This window comes from Lissotriton vulgaris, chromosome 11 (assembly GCF_964263255.1).
Source record: "Lissotriton vulgaris chromosome 11, aLisVul1.2, whole genome shotgun sequence".
Classification (NCBI taxonomy): domain Eukaryota; kingdom Metazoa; phylum Chordata; class Amphibia; order Caudata; family Salamandridae; genus Lissotriton; species Lissotriton vulgaris.
In genome coordinates, this window is record NC_141699.1 from 1,084,379,902 (window position 1) to 1,084,401,533 (window position 21,632).

The 21,632-nt window shown below is 48.3% G+C and overlaps 2 protein-coding genes across 2 annotated transcripts in view; both read right to left on the reverse strand.

The window, feature by feature from the left end:
- Positions 1–21,632, reverse strand: part of ARMC9 (armadillo repeat containing 9) — a 417,510-nt gene that overhangs the window by 299,347 nt on the left and 96,531 nt on the right. The window lies entirely within an intron of this gene.
- LOC147684174 (uncharacterized) lies at positions 7,475–9,936 on the reverse strand. Its single transcript, XM_086944959.1, has 2 exons — positions 9,229–9,936; positions 7,475–8,953 (listed from the first exon to the last, which is right to left on the reverse strand). The coding sequence occupies exons 1-2, from the start codon at positions 9,647–9,649 to the stop codon at positions 7,935–7,937; spliced, it is 1,440 nt and encodes a 479-aa protein (XP_086801085.1). The 5' UTR covers positions 9,650–9,936; the 3' UTR covers positions 7,475–7,934.

Here is a 21,632-nt window from a genome sequence, read left to right on the forward strand (position 1 = left end):
TTTCTTATGTCTGTTATATGTAGACTTGTCTGCTACAGTTCGGATGGCGGGTGTGGTCTCAGAACCCCTTCCCAATCCACATGGGTACACGACAGGGGTGCCCATTGTCCTCACTATTGTTCGCACTGGTCATGCAGCCTTTGGCTGCCTGGGAAAGTGTGGATGCCCAAGTGTGAGGCTTCGAACAGACTACAGAGCTGTCCGCACGGATAGCCCTTTTCTGTTGATGATGTCTTATTCTTCCTCACAGATCCAGCAACCTGCTTCCATGCTAGACTACCCATATAGTAGAAAGAGGGTAGGGTTCCTTCTGTCTGCAACACAAATAGTCATAGACACATGGAGCCGCTCTGTCTGGTGGATGGGGTTGTGGGGGAGATTGACAGGTTTGACGCCTCTGTGGCAGGGCACGGTCCTTCAGGTAGTGGCTCAATTGTGTTGCTTCCAGTAATGGGATACCATTGGAATATCCACGCTAGCAGATGTTACATGGGATACTGTGTTAAAATCATTCCAGGAGATTCAAAGTGACTATCAGCTTCACCGTAACCAATTCTACCAATATCTGCAGTTTCGCCACGTTATAGCTCCTTATTCCCGGGACACCAAGAGCCACCAGAGTTTAGTCCATTAGAGGACAAGCTCCTTCTGGGCAACTTGGTTACCCACAAGATCACGAAAATATATCAGTTCCTGATCACTAACAGCTCCAACACACTACCTGAACTAAGGGCGGCATGAGAGGCCAACATTGACAACTTAGAAGACGATGACTGGATGGAGGGTCTGGGGACTCCCCGTGCGGCAGCGATACCAGCCTGTCTCCGCTTGATAAACTAAAAAACCTTCACAGGGCCAATAACACAAGGCGGCCTCTGGAACATGGGTGTGATCGACTCCACTGTATTCCTCCACTCTAGGGCGGACAATGGTACCTTCCTCCACACAGTGTGGAGCTGCATGGCATTGACTCGTTTTGGGCAAGGGAGACATCCTGCCTTTGGGAGGTCCTCTGCTGAGTGATTCCTCTTGACCCTAAGCTAATCCTCCTCCACATTACTGAGGGAATATGTATAAGAGGCAGCTGTTGTTTCTGGGGCTTGCATTGGCAAAAAGAGTCATACCTAGAATCTGGAAAGGAGACACACCTCCATCCGTCGGGCCTGGAAAAAGGGGATGGACTATAGTAAGGGTTTCGAGGTAGCAGTGTTCCAAGCAAGGGGATGCACCCAAACACACCCCAAAATTTGGCAGAGATGGGCCGACTGCAGTGGTATATTTCTGGCTCCAGTTTGCTCGATTAACTACCAGCTTGAAGCTGAAATAAGGAACTATGGTCCCAAGGCACGAGAGACTGAAATGTGTGCCTAATGTTGAATCCGATCAAGGGCTCTCCTAACGGCAATAGGTGGGATGCTTAGGACTGACTGTGCAAGTTTCTGTGTGGCAGTTGTTCACTGGGGGTTTTATGCCAATCTTCTGTATAGGTTTGTGGGCCGCCTCGGCCCTGATTTATTGCAAAAATACAATAAAATTTGTTTTGGAAAAAGATAATAAATCCTGGGAGAGAGATTAACAAGTCATGGAGACAGGTAAATTCGAATTATAACGGCAAATAGCCTTTTTAGATCTCACCTAGGCAGCGCATGTGCGGTCTCTCGAGACATGCTGAATCTACTGTATGTGCTTTCAGCATGCCCATCCATTTCGATTTGTTCTTTCATATGCCTTTCGAAATTCCTTTTTTTAAGTTGGTGAATAGTTCACATCTGTCCCTCCTTTCTGCTGTTTTGGGTCCGCCATGGAGGCTAGCCCTGTTACATGGATGAACGAAAGCAACAGTCCCTTGCACACGCCGACAGTATATATTATGTATCATTGACATTAATAAAAAACACTCTTGTTCCTCCAATGGATTACTAGAACCTATTCCAGGTCGGAAATACAACTGGAACTGAGAATCCATACAAAGAGATTAGAGCCCTGAAGAAGTCGCTGCGCAGCATCAATTAAGCGTGACGAAACATGTGTTGGCTAAGGATCTCAAGATTAAACTGAAGTGATTGTTTCAACAGAGGGAGATTATTGTCAATGATACATAATATATACTGTCGGCGTGTGCAAGGGACTGTTGTTTTGGTTTATCAGTGGTTATCCACACATTGGCGAGGAGGGTGGCTCTCCCCATCCTTATATCCTTATGCAACGCAATCGTAATTGTACACTAGTACACACTCACTGCATATTTCCCAGGAGCGCCATTACTCTACACAATCCACCGACCAAGAAGTCCCACTGTTACATGGATGACTTCACTATCGGCCATATGTTAATTTTGGTGCAGTACTTTTTCTTTTACCTGGGCTTGTTTTGGCTTTCCGGACGCGCTCAGCAGAGGGCGGCAAATCATGTCCCTATCTTGTTTTCCACTGTCTTTTCCAGCTGGAGGCTAGGTTGCTTTTCATTCCACCACAGCTCCAGTGCAGCATCTCCTCAGCTTCACTCAAAATCACCACAGCACCAACTCTGCATCAGTGCACCCACGCAGCACCAGCACAGCCCCACCATAGCATCAGCGCAGCACTGCCTCAGGACCAGAGCAGCTACAGCTCAGCTTTACTCAGCATTACCTGGGCACCAACAAAGCATCACTAAGCTCCACCTCAGCATCACTCAGCGCCACCTCAGTAACCCTCAGCGCCACCTCAGAATCACTCAGTACCACCTCAGAATCACTCAGCACCACCTCAGAATCACTCAGCACCACCTCTGCACATGCACACCACTACCTCAGTATCACTAAGCACCACCACAGTATCAGAGCAGCACCACCTCAGCAAAAACACAACACTATCCCTGCCATCAGCACAGCACCACCTCATCACCACCACTGCAGAACCCACTCAGCATCAGCACAGCATCAGCGTAGCACCTTCTCAACATCTGTACAGCACCATCTCAGCATCAGCACAGCACCACCTCCGCATCAGTACACCACCACCAGCTCCGTCCCATTTCAGCACCAGCACAGCACCACCTCAGCACCACCTCAGCACCACCTCAGCATCAGTGCAGCACCACCTCGGCACAGCACCAACTGAGTACCAGCTCAGCACCAACTGAGCATCATCTAGGCACCAACTAAGCACCAACTGAGCACCAGCTCAGCACCACCAACTCAGAATGACTCAGCACCACCATACCATCACTCAGCACCACCACAGCACCACATCAGCATGAGCACAGCACCATCTCAGCATCAGCACAGCACCACCTCATGAGTGCACCACCACCAGTGCAACCCATCTCAGCACCAAGTAAGCACCAAGGCAGTACCACTTCAGCATCAGCACATCATCACCGCAGCCCAGCCCCACCAGATCACCAGCCCAGCACCACCACCTATGCATGACTCAGCACAGTATCACTCAGCACCAGCTCGGAATCTCCGCAGCATCACCCAACGCCACCATAGCAACACCTCGGCATCAGCACAACACTACCTCTGCAACAGTGCACCACCACAAGCTTATCACCAACTCAGCATCAGCACAGCACCACCTCCGCATCAGTGCACCACCACCAGCTCCGTCCCATTTCAGCACCAGCACAGTCCCACCTGAACACCACTTCAGCATCAGCGCAGCACCAGCTCAGCACAGCACCAACTGAGGACCAGCTCAGCACCAACTGAGCACCAACTAGGCACCACCTGAGCACCAGTGCAGTACCAACACTTCAGCATGACTCAGCACCACCTCAGCAACCCTCAACACCATCTCAATATCACTCATCATCACCCCATCATAACCTCCGCACCAGCACACCACCACCTCAGCATCACTCAACACCACCTCAGTCTTCCCTCAGAATCTGGCATCTGTTCATTCTCCCCTGGTAGCCGTCCGCAGCTCATGTTGTAATTCAGGTACTATTTCCCAACCTCCACTCTCCACTCTCCCGTTGATTATGCAGGCCACCACTTGGGGTACCACGATGCTTGAGCCCCGCCAAACAACAGGATTTCGGTCTTGGCCACGTTCAGCTGGAGAAAATGTTGCATCATCCACACCGATATTGCTAGTATACCCTTTGCAAAGCGCTGATCGATTAACTTTGTGTCCTTATCAAAGAACAGAAGTAGTTGTGTATCATCCGCATAGGAAAACGGAGTAAAACTGTACTCCCTTATGACCTTGGCAAGGGGGGCCACATAGATAGTAAACAAAGTAGGGCTCAAACAAGAGCCCTGGGGCACGCCTTTGGCCAGCTTCAAGGTTTGGGAATGGTAGGGACCCAGATTGATATTCTAGGTACACTGGTCTAAAAAGCTGATGAGCTAATTAAGAGCCTGTCCCTGTAGACAGGCCTCTCTCAGTTGGAAAATCAATTCCTGATGAGAGACTGTATCGAAGGCTGCTGTCATATCCAATAAGACCAGCAGCACTGCTTTGTTATTATCCAGAGCCATTTTAATATGGTCCATAACCCCAATGGGGGTAGTTTCTGTAGAGTAATTGGGTCTAAACCCTGACTGGGAGGGGTCAATTATGCCTTGGGATTCAAGGAAACCCATTAGCTGAGTATTAACATAACCCTCTGCCATTTTACTCATATATTAAACCATATGGGTTTCGTCCATTCTGGGAGCCTGGCAGGACGTCTAATACATTTTTTCAAACAAGGGGTACCAGGCCACCAATTTCAGTACTGCTAATTAATACTGCAGATTCGAAATGCAACGCAAAAAATCAGTGTACTTTACTTTCATATTTGTATTGATTCAACTTCATTTCAAACAACTGTTCATTACTCTTGATGCAGAGGAGGAATACACATTTCATTCAGTATATTGTGCGAATCAAAATTGTATGAAAGACATTTTACAAAAACATATTATAATCAAAAAAAAAGACAAAACACTGTTGTATTTGCATCAATTAATTACACCAGTCCAAAATTTCAACAATTGCCTGCCACAATTTGAAATAAAGTTGAATCAATACAAATATTTTGCGTTGTATTTCGAATCTGCAGTATTAATTAGCAGTACTGAAATTGGTGGCCTTGTACCCCTTGTTTGAAAAAAAAATGTTTTTTACTCATAGCGGCAGAAGTGAGATGGGGCAATAATTAGAGAGCACATCGGCAGGTAACTGAGCTTTCTTCTTAATTGGTAGTACTTGAGCGGCCTTCCAATCAAGTGGCATGACTCTTTCACATAAAGAAGAGCTGAGAATCTCACAAATGGAGGGGGCCAGGAGAGGTGCAAGTAGAGCAAATATGTAACCGTGCAGTCCGTTATTGAGCCGAAATGTGGGCTGGTCGAACTGCATTTTATTAAGAGCAAAGACGGAATTCGTCCGCGAAACACAAAGTTTTTTCTGTTAAAAGGCTGCCTTTACATGATTAATCGCTAGCATGCTCGCACCTGGCCACATTTGTAGTACTTAGCGTGAGAGCAATAGATTATCATTGAGCTCAGGGACTTAAAAGACGCATTTCTCTTTTTACTGCCAACAGTGAAAAATGGATGGAAGAAGTTAATCTCTTCACAACCAACCGAACCTTGAAACTGGATTTTTTGGATAAGAAAAACAGTGTACTCGACCTTCAAAAAGTGAGTAAGAATCATCGTAAATGTGCCTTCGAAGATTTCACCTTATAGCCCCAATATCTGACAAACGCCCCCCCCCCCTTCTTCTGCCCACAGCTTCACGGCAGACAAGATTTCAAGAAAGCCCAACAGGTACTGCATGAGTGAGTGTTGATCTGAATGTTAAGTTGAGAGTCACTTGGATGTGAAACTGACTGAATGCTTTTTTGGTTTTTTATGTCTTCCAGATTGTTTTCTGTTATGGTCCTGAAGAGAATCCCATGAGTACAAGGGATTCGAAACGCGTCGACCCTGTGACCTTGTCTTTTTCATTCATTCTTGTCTTCTTTAGGCCAATCATAGTTGTAAATAGTCTGAAAGCATAAAGTATATGGTGGCCTAATTATTTAGGGCCCGATGTAGGTAGGGCTTTACCGATCGGTATCGGCCGAAAATACCGATTTTTGGCCCTTACCGATCGGTAAACAGCCATCGAGATGTAGGGAACCAAAAACAGAACGAATCGGATAGAAAACCGAATCGGAATGTGTACCGAACGTGAAAGGATCCGATACGTACATACCGAAAATCGGATATGTAACGAATCGGAAAAACACCGATTCGGTGACAAAGACCGAATCGGTCCATGTACCGAATCGTTAGTGACACCGAATCGGAAAATCACCGATTCGGTCCCACTACCGATTCGTTAGTGACACCGAATCGGGAATTCACCGATTCGGTCCCACTACCGATTCGTTAGTGACACCGAATCGGGAAATCACCGATTCGGTAGAAATACCGATTCGGACATGAACCGAATCGGAAAACATGCCGATTCGTATGAATCTCCGATCGGGAAATTCCCCGATTCCAACAGTTGGGGAGATGTAGGGAGGCACAGAAACACCGAAATCGGCTCAAAATCGGTAGAATTCACTCGGTATTTACCATGGATTGCAATCAGGTGGTAACCAACTCCAACCCATATAAACAGTCCCAAAATGCATTGCAACTTGCAGGATGGCAGCTTTCTATGTCATTGCGAGGCGGCTACGGCTACAGCAGGAAGGACAGAGGGAATGGCTAAGAAATGAACAGGTCTACAGACAGAGGATAACCCTGTTCATGCTCACTGAGGCTGAGATCCTACAGAGATACAGGCTGGACTCTGACACCATACTTGAGCTCATCAGGGACCTTAAGCCATACTTGGACCACCACACCCCAAGGGCACACGCCATCCCTGCGCACGTCCAGGTGCTATGCAGCCTACACCTGGTAGCGTCTGGCAGCTATCAAAGTGGAGTAGCAGCAGCAGGAGGGGTGAGCCAGAGCAGCCTGTCAAGGTTCTTCCACATATTCCTTGACGCCATGATAGACAGGATGGACCAATACATCTCATTCCCTGCAACCCACGCAGAACTGCTACAAACCAAAGCGGACTTCTACCAGATGGCACACTTTCCCCAAGTCATCGGTTGCATAGATGGCACGCATATTCCGATTTGCCCACCAGCGGACACCGAATACATATACCGCAATCGGAAATCGACACACACCATCAACGTGCAGGTGATCTGCAATGCCAAGTGCACCATCACAGACCTGGTAGCAAAATTTCCAGGGAGTACCCATGACTCCTATATATTCCAACAGAGCGGCATATATGCACGGCTGATGGCTGGCGATTTTGGAGAAGGATACCTCCTAGGTGAGCCACATCATCAGACCCCCATAACACATGGTAGGTAGGTGTAATACATGTATGCATGTGTCTAATGTGACCCCTTTCTCTTCCAGGCGACAGTGCATATGCCCTCCGCTCATTCATACTCACCCCCTACCTCAACCCCTCCACACCCAGCCAAAGGAGGTATAACCGGGCCCACATACGCACCAGGAATGTTGTGGAACGGACCTTTGGCATCTGGAAAAGTAGATTCAGATGCCTGCACAAGAGTGGAGGTGCAAGGCAGTATACCCCCATCACCTGCTGCAAGATCATAGCTGTATGTGCAATGTTACACAACCTTGCGGTCAAGAAGGGCACTGAGGTGGAGTTGTCTGACTACGAGGACTATGACGACGACGAAGCTGTGCCACTGACACAGCCAGCTGGGGTGTGTACGCCATGTGATGGCAGATACAGACGTGAGGAGATCACTGAGAACTATTTCTGACTGAGTACAGATGCAAAGACAGCTAAATGTTGCTTGGAAAATAAAATTTTTAATAGTGATGCACCACAGTTACATCACTGAAGTGCATTAAAAAATGGAGTCTGTCAAAACAAATAAAGTCCAGGGTCCTGGTATGATCATCCCCCCTTGCCAGCCTATTTTTTGGCCCGCTTTCCAGACCCACTGGGGTGTCCCCCGGCCCCCTCCGAATGGCCTGCAGCATCAGCGGATCGCCTGGTGCTCCTCCTTGGCTCTGATGCAGCGCTGGCCGGGCTGCTGCGGCTGCTGCTGTCTCCAGCATCACCCAGGTCCAGGGCAGGATTGGAGGCGGCGTTTGAAATTAACATGGCCTCCATGGCCGTGGTGATTCTGGCCATCCCCCTGGTCAGCTCAGCCGTTTGCTGACTCTGCACCGACTCCTGATTTGCGCTTCGGATGCACAGCTGGGCGGTCGCCGATGCAAGGCGGGCCATGGCCCGGTTGAGCACCCGGGCATCCCTCCTGCGCGCAACCTCATGCTCCTCCTGCCTGGCAGAGGAGTGGGTGATGGCAGTGGTCAGCCTGCCCAACCCTGCTGCCACCTCCTTGTTGCTGTCCACAACAGCCTGGAACCCCTTCACCAACTCCCCCATCTGCAGGTTGTGCTGCAGGAGCTGGCGTTGGCAGGCCATGGTGGATCTGGCCTGTTGGCGCTGGATTTTGACCATCTGGCCCTCCAGGCCCAGGAACACACTGCCCTCCCGTGCTGGTGCAGCAGTGGTGGTGGTGGTGGTGGTGGCACGGCGTCTGGCACTGCTGCCTCCGGCCTGCTGAGTGGGCTGGGGTGCCACTGGTGGTGGTGTGGTGCTGGCCGGTCCCGGTGCCCCTGCTCCCAGGACAGGTAGGACGGGTGGCAAGGCCACGGTTGTGGCAGGAGCTGTTGTCGGCGGAATGGTCTGCCTTGTTGGGGAGTTGCATGGTGAAAATTGCAAGGGGGGTGAGCTGGGCAGTACTGGGGAGTGCACTGCCTGGAAATCAATCACCAGGACTCCCTCCATTCCAAGCCCTGTGGTGTCTCCTTCCTCATCCTCATCCTCCTCCTCCTGGCCAGGCTGGCTGGTGCTGGGCCCTGCCACTGCAGTAGTAGATGTCGAGGCTCCCTCTGCTGCCACAGTGGTGCTGCCTGATGGTGCCCCTAGGTACAAAGAAGCATTTGTAAACTGAGTGCCGATGTATTACAGGCAGTACAATTATGGCATTCCACATGTCCTTGCATCTCCTTACACCGTGTCACACTGTTTCCTGTCTTGTGATTCTGCACTGACATATCTGGCTAACTTCTGCTGACTACATGTACCATGATGCTTGTCTCTTGTATGTTGGTGGCAGTACAGTGCTGGTGTTTGCCTATGCATTGTGTCTAATGGGGAGGTGTCTGGTAGGGTGTGTCATGATGCGCATGCTTCTTACCTGTAGCTGTGGCCATCGCAGTGCTGTCCAGGGTCCCGATCCCTACGATGCTCGCCCTCTCGATGGTGCTGGAGACAATTTCCTCCAGCTCGGTGAGGGGTGGCGCCGGGTTCTGGCCTCCTCCGGTGTGTCCAGCCTGCCTCTGGATTTCGGCCAGCTTCCTCTTCGTGAGGCTGCGGAGGTCGTAGAACCTTTTCTTTAGTTCCTCAATGGACCTGGGGGTGACTCCAGCAGCATTGACCTTCTGTGCGATGTCGGTCCACAATCTCCTCTTCGTGCTGTCTGGCACGTTGAGGGACAGCCTGCCAAAGAGCTGGCGGTGCACCCTCACCACCTCCTCAACCAGCACCTGCAGTTCTGTGGTGGTGAATTTGGGCTTCCTCTTTTGGGAGGACTTCTGGCTTCCTGCCTGATCTGCCATTCTGCTGTTGTTCAGTCTGCAACCTCCTTCTCCCACTGCTGCTAACTGTGTGTTGGGCTCAGGCAGGCTTTCCAGTAACTTCTAGAAACTTCTTAATTGTCTGCACCTGCCAGGGTTGCCACTCCCTGTTTGGGTGGGGGAGGGGGAGCCACCTCATTGGCTGAATCGCCTATTGCCGAATCGGCTTTTACCGATTCGGTATTAGCCGAATCGGTAAAATCCGATTCGGTATTATCCGATTCGGTAAAAGCCGAATCGGTTCATGCAATGCATTCCTATGGGCTTTTTCGCCATGGGTCTATGATTGCCGATTCGGTTTTTACCGAATCGGCTTTTACCGATTCGGTATTCGCCGATTCGGAACTATCCGATTCGATGAGAGCCGATTCGGTGTTTTCCGATTCGTTGTTGGCCAAATCGGTAATTTCCGATTCGGAACGAGCTGAATCGGAACGTACCGATTCTCATTACCGATGCCGACCGATTCGGTTTTCATTCGGTATTTTTTTCCTACATATCGTTTTCCGATTTCAGAATACCGATTCGGCCCGCCTCGGTATTTTGAAATCGGAAAATCGCGTTTACCTACATCGGGCCCTTAATGTGTTTATAAGAAAAAGATTCCATTGATTGATCTTAGATCCCTGGATAAAGAATTGACATATGTTCAGGGATTTCTTTCACACTTCTTTTACACACAAACCCCCTTTCACAAATCCTTCACTTGTGTTATATGTTTTGTATGTAAGTGGTAAAACGTGATGTTGTATGAATCTGAGGAATGAGTCTGAATTGAATGTTCAGTTTGTATACCCTTGCATTGTTTGCACATGTCTTCCAACACCCCTATGTACATATTCGCACATTTGTCTTAGCAGCAGGAGTTCTCCCCTCCTCCCTAGTGTAATTGTAAAAAAGGAGTTAATATTCACTTTAGTTTGTGATTGTCGGATGTTAAAAATCTAAAAAAAGAAATAATCAATTTTCAAAACAAATAAAATAATTTTTGAGATATATATCAGGACTGAATGAGTCGTCTATCAAGTTGAGGACGTGGTACTCACCTTGGATGTTCTTAGAGAAAAAGTATTGAGCAGTATTGGCATTTGTTTTGTTGTTTATGATTGTGGCGTAGCCTTACTGCGCTTTAGCCAAACCCCTTCTTGTTCTTGTCCAGGGAGTTAACAGCATCTGTGTTCTCACTGTCTTCACTATGAATATTAAAATCTCCAAATAGTAAAAAATGTTTGGATGTAGTAGTGTGAGGGGCAATTTTCTCCATTATTTTTAGATTGAAATCTTTAAGTGACCCAGGGGGGCGGTAGAGAAGAGTTCCCTTTAGATTTTCCTGGGGTGTCAGTTCAATTTTAAAGATACAAATTTCCAACGTATTATCGGATATGGCTTCAATAATTGAAACTTTCACTGCATGTTTGTATATAATAGCAACACCACCGCCCACTTTCCCTTCTCTGTCTAGTATGAGAATGTGAGAATTCTCAGGAAGGGCCAGGGCAAAGTCCGGCATTGAGGAGGGTTTAAGCCATGTTTCCGTTAGGAAACCTAAATCTGGAGAATCCGAGCTCACCAGATCCCAGAGTTCCATAGCATGTTTGGGTAGCGAGCGTATATTTGCTAAGAACCCCTTCCAAGTGCACAACCGGTTGGAAGAATGGGGTCTACTTGACTGTAGGACCCTTCGCTCAACCCTGCCAGTCTCTCACGGCTATTATCCTTCTGTGTAACAGGTGAGACACGAGTAGCATCACAACGATGGAAGTGGCAGTACAATCAGGCAAAGGGACTTCCTAGATTTACAAAGGTAGAGGCATTATAGCTTTTCAACATGCTGCACAACAGCCCCAATGCTCTAAAACATAGATTAAAGACATTGGCAAAGCCAATAGCTCTGGCCAAACATTTATAAAATCCCAAAGGTGAGACCTATTGGCTATGCCAATGCTTGTTTAGAAGTGCAACCACTCATTGAATCCACAAAGGATGGTTTTCCATTTATGGACTCAGATCTGCTCGGAGGAGTGGGGAATGGAACGTGAGTTTGCCAGATAGGTGTTGTGAGGGGCAGGTAGTGGCGGCCCACTGACGCCCTCATGCCAGAAGGCTCTCGGGTCCAACCCTCCATAAACCCACACTGGACAGCTGGCCAGTTTCCTGTTTGCTCCTGCATTAGGAGCTCTCTGGGATTGTGCAACACCAGCAGCTACTTGCCAGCTGTTAAAGATCATAAAAGAACAACCTGAGCGGCATTTTCATTCAGAGACCTTAAGATCCGGTGTCCTGGTCACACCTAATCCACGCTTTATAACTGTACAAAGGGCGCAGTTTGGAAAGGACAACAAACAGGGCCTTCTCAATAATTAGAGAAAGACTTTTAAGGAGGGCCAGCACCGTTTAAGTATTAACCCGGACTTCTAACTGGTGTGGTAGATGAGAAAGCGCCTCACAGACCAGGGGAAAAGCTACCAACAATGAAGCAGGTGCAGTGGCACCTGGCCCCTTGTATCTGACCGGTCACTTGCACACAATGACATTACTACCAAACAAGAGGATGGGGCCCATTTCTTGGTCTCGCCTAGGCTGGGCTTGCAGTGTCTCTTCGAGACATGTTGTATTCTGGATTTACAAAAATCTGAATCCAGCTCGGATGCACTCAATTAACTAAATTTAACATAATCATCAATGTACCCAAAGTTCATAAAATCGAGTGTGCACCTAGTAAGTGGCTCTGCCCGCCACCTAATTCAAATGGAATGCAAAACCCTGGATCACTATTCTACTGAGTGCACTACTATGTGACACTACAAGGTCTCATATAAATGTGAGATGTGCTAGTGAGTAAAAGAAGCACTGCCAGCTTTGTTTAGGACCAAGTGTGAGTCCTGCCTGAAGCCCTTTAATAAAAGAGTTCGCTGAGGCTGTCATTAAATACTGGGGAGTAACAACACGTGTAACTGGGGTGTCCTCATGGGAGATTACAATTTGAGACAAGTCGGTACTAAGGAGGGACTACTAAGCCTATTGACCAATGAGAAAGCCACCATTTACAAAGGACAGGTACAGGAGCCAATTAAAAAGATGGGAAGAAAGTGGACAGAGCTTTATGCCATATCCAGAATACAAAAACCTGGATCACTATCCAAGCCTACTAAGTGCACTACTATGCGTCACTACAAATTGTAATCTCCCATGAGGACACCCCAGATACACGTGTTGTCACTCCCCAGTATTTAATGACAGCCTCAGCGAACTCTTTTCCTTATAGGGCTTCGGGCAGGACTCACACTTGGTCCTAAACAAAGCTGGCAGTGGTTTCTTTACTCGCTAGCACATCTCACATTTATATGAGACCTTCTATAAATGTACCTTCATCAGCTCCACACAGAGTAGAACCTAATCCGGAATTAATATAACAATACTTTTGACACATTTCAAAGCTACTAATTGCATATATGGACATAGCTTTTTGAAAGTACTCGGGGTACTGTGTTGCGTGTGAAATAAATTGGGTAGGGCATATTTAAATTATCTTCTGCAGGGTGCAGTACCACATGTGAGCAAAAGAGATCCCTTGGTTAGGTAAAAAACAATAACCAACTCCAACAAATGCGAGACTGATTTCACTGCAAATGCTTGTTATATCTTGCTTATCTGACAGAGTAAGGGATCTGGCAGCAAAAGACCTATAGTGAACTTATAGTGGCTTTAATTGTCACTGTCATTTGCTTGCTTCTTATTGAATGGCTTGCTTCATACTCCCGTTGTTGTCCTTCCCTGGGAGGATAGCCTCTTTATAATTCTTTTGATTGGATGACTTGTATTCTTCCACTGCTCACACTTGGGGAACTATTTTTTTCTTTCATTTTTATTCAGCTTTGCACAAGAGTGCAAGTATTTACTAGCTCTCTCCCTTGTGTGCTCCTTCCCACCTCAAAAACGCGCTCTCTGACCTAGCACGGTGTGTTCCCCCTCCCTCACCAGCACCCCACCCACCGCAAGCTTGCCTGTAAAATCAAGCAACTGGGATCCTTCTTGCTGGGGAATGGCTGAAGAGCAGACTATAAGGGTTGTTTTGTTTTATCTTCTGCAGTCAACCTATTGCTTGAAAACACAAGGTTTGACACACAAAAGCTTTTACGCCACTGGACGAAGGGTCATCTTCGGATTCACTCGGCTGTCATCTGAGGCAGATAGTGCACTTAGCATGACACTTCTCCTGGAGGCCCATAAATCTGGCCACTGGTCTACTACAGACGGCCAAATGGCTGACTCCAGTGGCAGGCATTCCCCTTTACATCGTGACAGTTTATTTTTCTTTTCATAATTTGTTGGGAATTTCCTAAGTGAAACTTATCTCATTTACAAACATTGAATTCGATGTCCAGTTTTGATATACAATAAGACATAACTTTGCTTTTCCTTCTGTGTTTTGAAATGTTTTTATTTTACTTTTTTTTTTAAATAATTTACAGGCATATTTGCACAGCCGATTGTACGTCACGCCCATTTTAAAGGCGAGACCTATTGGCTTTGCCAGTGATTGCTCCTGCTTGCATTGGGGGCCGGGGCACTTTGGTTATGCAGCTGCTGTTCTCCCAAAGGGTGGACCCTCTAAATAAGTTTGGATTAAAAAAATGATGTTCCAAGGGAAGGCGCCGTGAAAAAAAAAAATACACAAAAAAAATGAGAGGCCCCGGTTATCTCCCTGCCTGCAGGGAGCATGTGAAATAGAAAAGGGGTGCGTGCACAGTAACTAATCCTCAGAGGCAAGCAAGGAAGGGAGGGCGTGAGAGCGACAGGGGTTTGGAAGAAGGAGGTCTCCTATTCCGACTAGTGTGCGGAACAATAACCGGGTTTGGCACCTTATATAATTAGAGGATTAAGAGTCCTTTTGTCTGACACTCGAAGTCCAGCGCCTTCTCCTCCTCCCAGTTAGTCCTCGCCCGCCACCTAGAGGCAAGTTAGGAAACTGCGTCTCGCACGGACGGTGAATGCCCATGGGGGAGGGGCGGGGCACCTCTAGCAACCAAGATAATGGGAGCATTTACTTCAAAAAGCCACAAACCGGGGGATTAAGTGGAAAGGAGAATGAGTCATGAATGTGGGGAGTCATGAATATGGGGGGTCAGGGGGCGTGGAGTCAGTGACGTCACACCCTGATCTGCATCCTTTTACACGTTCTTCCCCACGAGACGTCCATATTAAGAAGGCATTCTGACCCAGCTAAAGCTTTTTTGGCTCAGTTTACTGGTCAATAAACAGGGCGACGTTTAAGAGAGCCGAGGGGGGTAAGGCGTCTGCTGCAGAGATGTGTGCACATCCCGTGTGCCAAGCACGCGTGTCATCTGGCCCCCTTAAAAACAGGATGCGTCGCGTGTTGCATCAATGCCTGCTTCATACTAAGGTCAACACACACATTTGTCTTCGCTTTTCTTGAAGGCTGGGTTTTCAGCCAGCCGGCGTGAGACAGTGCAACCCAGAGACGGTCCTAGGCCTTCTGAGGCCCCGGGCGAAAGGGAAGATGTGAGGCCCCTCTAAGTGCCTTACTGCCTGCGTGAGTGCGCGCAGCGCTTTTCCCGCATTTCATATCGGGCCCCCTGCTCTGCGGTCTACTCTGCGGGGCCGGCGGCGGGGCCCCCTGAGCGCGAGGCCCTGGGCATCTACCCATACCGCCCATGCCTAGAACCGGCCCTGGTGCAACCCTTCCGTGCCTTGGTTTGTCTGATAGCCAGCTTGTCAAGTTCCATCCTTGCTTCCCCCGATGGGCTCCGGAGGCTGGAGACAGGGAGGGGCAGTCTCAGCTGTGATGCCTTTGAGGCGCCAGTGCCCTGGCGAGGATAAAACAGCTCTGCCCCCGCCCGACCACTCAGAGAACGCTCCTCAGCCTGTCACGTGAAACACTAGGGGGCAGATTTACAAGCCCTGTGCGTCATTTTATCGCCGCTGTGGCGTCACTTTTTGTGACGCAGCAGCAGCATAAAAATGCAGCCCATTAACAACGTGACGCATCTATGGAGATGCGTCACGTTGTAAAGCCCTGCGTCACATCATACCTGCGTCAGATAAAAGGTATGCAGGGTGGGCGTTCCAACGCAAAAAAGCCTCGTAGAAGTGACGCAGTGAAATCTACAAGATTTCACTGCGCCTCTTCTAAGACAAAACTGCGTCAAATTATTACGCCTGCTTGAAGCAGGCGTAAGGAGTCACGCAGCACAAAGAGGATAGGCCTCACCCGTCATTGCTGGAGTTGCGTCGTGCTTGCAACGTGACGCCAGCAAAGCGTGACTTTAGCGTCAACAGATGCATCAGGATTTCAGACGTATCTGTCAATCCTTACGCCATAGTGCGCAATACTATAAATACGGCGCATCCTCGGTGGCGCAAGGATTTCTCAGGGTGGCGCAGGGAAAGTGACGCATCTTTACAGTTGCATCACTTTCTTGTAAATCTGCCCCTGGACGTTTGTATGCAGCACACGTGTCACAACGATTTACCAGGGACCCGGACCCCGGTGCCAGCTTTAGAATGGGTATGGGCGCCGAGCCCAGTCACCACCCCCCTCCATGCCAGGTCTGCTCTCAGGGACACTCCTCCCGCACAGGGCCGGCTTTAGCGCTGGTGGCGCACATTGCGACAACCCTTTTTGGCGCCCACATGGCCGGCTTCTTCACACATTCCCTCACTCCTGCTCCCCAACGGTGCACCATCTCTCCACAGCCCTTCTCTGACTTATATTTCATTTCTTTATTAGCGCTAATCGTGCCAATGTAGGGTGTCGGAGCACTTTACGTCACACACACATTATACAGAGACAATGAATCACGTGTGTAAATCAGTGTGTATGAAATGTTACATAAAACAGAGGGGATTACAAGGTGTAGGAGTCATCCATACTAGTCGGCTGCATAATTTAAGAGTGCTTGTCCTGGAGAAACATAGCTCACTGTGCCATACGCGAATTGACGTATGAACTGCAAGCCACAAACGGATGCCCGTGAGAAAAGCAGTAACGCAATGAACTATCTACTTAAAATACAATTCTCTGATCTGTCTGCTGCACAATCTTTGCAGCAGGCACGTTAACCCTCTGCACTACTTTATTTTGACTCAAAACTGTCACCAGACAAAATGCAATCTCTCTCCCGCAGGTACATTAATCATCAGCACTATCTTGACATTCTTATTGTTGCTTGGAAAGTGCTGGACACACAAGGAACTCTGGAGCAGGTGCTTTTAAACCCATACATTATTTGTAAACAAAACGCCCCCTCCCCGCCAGCTCGGCGCCAGGCGCGGCTGCACCGATCGTATTGTTCTAAACCTGGTCCTGTTCCCACCACCACCCTCGGAGAGCTTACGTTTTTGAAACTTTTAGGTGCGAGGACTAATTCTCGAGGAAGTCGTCACACGCTTATGACTGACGTCTTCACGCATGGATACTCTGTCCACGTGGCCAGGTGAAAGTGGAAAATATATTATTACTTATATGTGAAGGACGTGACTAGTGCGTCGGTCCAGCTGCTGCGAGAGCCGTGACTCTCACTCGTGATGAGTGAGACGAGGTCACCGCACTCTGTCCACCTCTCTTTGTCCTAATGTAATCATAAACATATCATTGCAACATCGCGCTCGTTTTGTGTCTTTGGAATGTGGTATTTCAAGTTTTCCAGGCTCTGGTTACATATGAAATACTTAAAGGAATGCAGCGGGACTGGATCTGTGGGTTTAGACAGGTGTTGCAATCCATAAAACACGCAACTGGAGCAGCAGCGGCGCCTAGCGGCCAGAGCCCGCTATAGCACTCTCCAGCCAAGACGCAATGGCCGAGCACTTCTGGGGAGGGGGCGGAGACAGGAATTAGCCAACCTTCCCACCTCAACCCAAATACACTGTACCTAGGATTGGAAGCAGCAGGTGTCGGGAAGGCTGCAAATTACTAGACACCCCTGCCCTAATATCAGAGCCACTGGAATTATCCGATTTTGCAAACCTAACGTTTTCCACATAACTATGGATTTGCCGCGCCCCCCCCCCCACCAACCCGTTATCTTCTGCATAATCTGCAGATTTCAACAGCAAAAAACCTTCTCTCCCACATGGATCAAAAGTTCCTAAAAGCGTGTCAGCGTGTCGCCGCGCGGTGGAAGTTCCCTTGTAGCGTCAAGGTCCTTTCTCTTGCATATTTTAATTATTGGCTGGCAATGTGGTACTAATATGGTCAAACCTCTGCACGCACAGAGGGTTAAACATGTGCAAGAGTTCCAAAATAAAGAGGTAATGTGAACACGTAATGTGCCGCACAACGCCACATACTTTGCATGTTTTCTTGCCGCATAACTTAATCAGCCCTGCCGCACAATTTGATCCACCTCTGCTGCATTATTCCCAGGGCCGTAGCTACGGGGAGCCCAGCAGGCCAGGCCAGCCTATATTTTTCTGCACCCCCCCCCCCCCAAACATTATTCATGCTTGCTGTTTGTGTCGATGTGCCACAACAGCCAACTTTATATTTATAATTTGGGCTTGGGTTGGTGCAGTGACACACACAGGTTTCTGAACTTCTTTGCATTTAGGTGGTTTCTGAACTTTGCATTTAGGTCAAGCCCCAGAGGCCCTTAGAATGAAAAATTAATGAGGCAGTGGAGAGGTTGTGGTGGGGCGCGCCCCCCCTGACTCTGCCGGCCCAGCCCACAATGAAATCGTGGATCCAGGTGCAGCCTGAACACACACATGTCTTCAGCTCAGGAAGTTTCCATTCTGAGCAGCCAGCATGGATCTCCAATCTGCTGCTCCTGCTTCAGCACTTAGGCAGATTTCCTCCGGGAGTGGGGGCTCAGAGGGTGGAATCAGCAGCCAGACTAAGTGCGTGCCTCCCTTCACATATGCAACATGTGAACTGTGCTATGCAGATTACAAAGTGCATATCATATGAATAGGTCAGTGGGTTACTGCTTTTAAAAGACACACCCTTTGTTTAAGTTAAAATCATATTATAGAACAATGAACTATTAACTATCATCAAAGATCTGAATGCACACTGCAATGTTTAGATTAGAGCATAGATTAATGTTGCAAAAAGGGTTCATTTGGGTAGCAATCAATTCTTATCAGTAAAGAGAATCCCCAACTATGGTGCTCCATTTTCAGTTTTGAGTTTGTGTCTCTCCAGACCAAGTACTCCTCAACTATATTGCCTACTAGTATGGATGACATGTCACTCCAACACCTTGTAAACCTAGGACTTAAGTAACGTTTCCGATACACTGATTTACAAAAGTACGATTGATTGTCTCTGCGTAATGAGAGTGTGATGCACTCTGACACCCTACACTGATATGAGTGGCACTATAACTTATTAAATGCAAGTGAGAGAAAAAGACCTGCGGTGTATATGTGTCTGCACTGCACTCTCAGCATGAGACCTGTGGTGTATATGTGTCTGCACTGCACTCTCAGAATGAGACCTGTGGTGTATATGTGTCTGCACTGCACTCTCAGAATGAGACCTGCGGTGTATATGTGTCTGCATTGTACTCTCAGAATGAGACCTGCGGTGTATATGTGTCTGCACTGCAATCTCAGAATGAGACCTGTGGTGTATATGTGTCTGCACTGCACTCTCAGAATGAGACCTGCGGTGTATATGTGTCTGCATTGTACTCTCAGAATGAGACCTGCAGTGTATATGTGTCTGCACTGCACTCTCAGAATGAGACCTGTGGTGTATATGTGTCTGCACTGCACTCTCAGAATGAGACCTGTGGTGTATATGTGTCTGCACTGCACTCTCAGAATGAGACCTGTGGTGTATATGTGTCTGCACTGCACTCTCAGAATGAGACCTGTGGTGTATGGTGTATATGTGTCTGCACTGCACTCTCAGAATGAGACCTGCGGTGTATATGTGTCTGCACTGCACTCTCAGAATGAGGCCTGCGGTGAATATGTGTCTACACTGCACTCTCACAATGAGACCTGCGGTGTATATGTGTCTGCACTGCATTCTCACAATGAGACTTGTAGTGAATATGTGTCTGCACTGCACCATCAGAATAAGACCAGCAGTCTATCTGTGTCTGCACTGCACTCTCAGAATGAGATCTGTGGTGTATGTGTGTCTGCACTGCACTCTCAGCATGAGACCTGTGGTGTATATGTGTCTGCACTGCACTCTCAGACTGAGACCTGCGGTCTATCTGTGTCTGCACTGCACTCTCAGAATGAGACCTGCGGTGTATATGTGTCTGCACTGCATTCTCACAATGAGACCTGTAGTGAATATGTGTCTGCACTGCACCATCAGAATAAGACCAGCAGTCTATCTGTGTCTGCACTGCACTCTCAGAATGAGATCTGTGGTGTATGTGTGTCTGCACTGCACTCTCAGCATGAGACCTGTGGTGTATATGTGTCTGCACTGCACTCTTAGAATGAGACCTGCGGTCTATCTGTGTCTGCACTGCACTCTCAGAATGAGACCTGTGGTGTATATGTGTCTGCACTGCACTCTCAGAATGAGACCTGCGGTGTATCTGTGTCTGCACTGCACTCTCAGAATGAGACCTGTGGTGTATATGTGTCTGCACTGCACTCTCAGAATAAGACCTGTGGTGTATGGTGTATATGTGTCTGCACTGTACTCTCAGAATGAGACCTGTGGTGTATATGTGTCTGCACTGCACTCTCAGAATGAGACCTTTGGTGTATATGTGTCTGCACTGCACTCTCAGAATGAGACCTGTGGTGTATATGTGTCTGCACTGCACTCTCAGAATGAGACCTGCGGTGTATATGTGTCTGCACTGCATTCTCACAATGAGACCTGTGGTGAATATGTGTCTGCACTGCACCATCAGAATAAGACCAGCAGTCTATCTGTGTCTGCACTGCACTCTCACAATGAGACCTGCGTGTATATGTGTCTGCACTGCATTCTCACAATGAAACCTGTGGTGAATATGTGTCTGCACTGCACCATCAGAATAAGACCAGCAGTCTATCTGTGTCTGCACTGCACTCTCAGAATAAGACCAGCGGTGTATCTGTGTCTGCACTGCAGTCTTAGAATGAGACCTGCGGTGTATCTGTGTCTGCACTGCACTCTCAGAATAAGACCAGCGGTGTATCTGTGTCTGCACTGCAGTCTTAGAATGAGACCTGCGGTGTATCTGTGTCTGCACTGCAGTCTCAGAATGAGACCTGCGGTGTATCTGTGTCTGCACTGCAGTCTCAGAATAAGACCAGCGGTGTATCTGTGTCTGCACTGCAGTCTCAGAATGAGACCTGCGGTGTATCTGTGTCTGCACTGCACTCTCAGAATAAGACCAGCGGTGTATCTGTGTCTGCACTGCAGTCTCAGAATGAGACCTGCGGTGTATCTGTGTCTGCACTGCAGTCTCAGAATGAGACCTGCGGTGTATCTGTGTCTGCACTGCACTCTCAGAATAAGACCAGCGGTGTATCTGTGTCTGCACTGCAGTCTTAGAATGAGACCTGCGGTGTATCTGTGTCTGCACTGCACTCTCAGAATGAGACCTGCGGTGTATATGTGTCTGCACTGCAGTCTTAGAATGAGACCTGTCGCTCGTGTCTGCAATGAAAAGCTATTTGAAATAGGCTCATCTTAAGAGTTTTGAGGGGTTGCTCGTCGTTGTCTCGGTGCTGGAGTTCACAGGAGAAGGCCCTAAAAAGTGTCCCTTAAAGTGGCTCTCGGGGTGGGTCAGTTTGACTGCTGCAGTCCACCTCGGCAGCAGTACCCATTTGTGTATCAAAGATACCACTGGCCCGGGTTGCATCACATTCTGCCTTACTCATGCAGACAGTACAGACACACCCCGCCCTCCCCAAGTGACATTAATGACTAGGTACAGACATGGCCCCAGGACATTTGTTTTTTTGCTACATTCCTTGCCTTCACACAAAGGTGTGGGCACCCGTCTAGGCGGATGTGAAGCTTGCCAAGCCC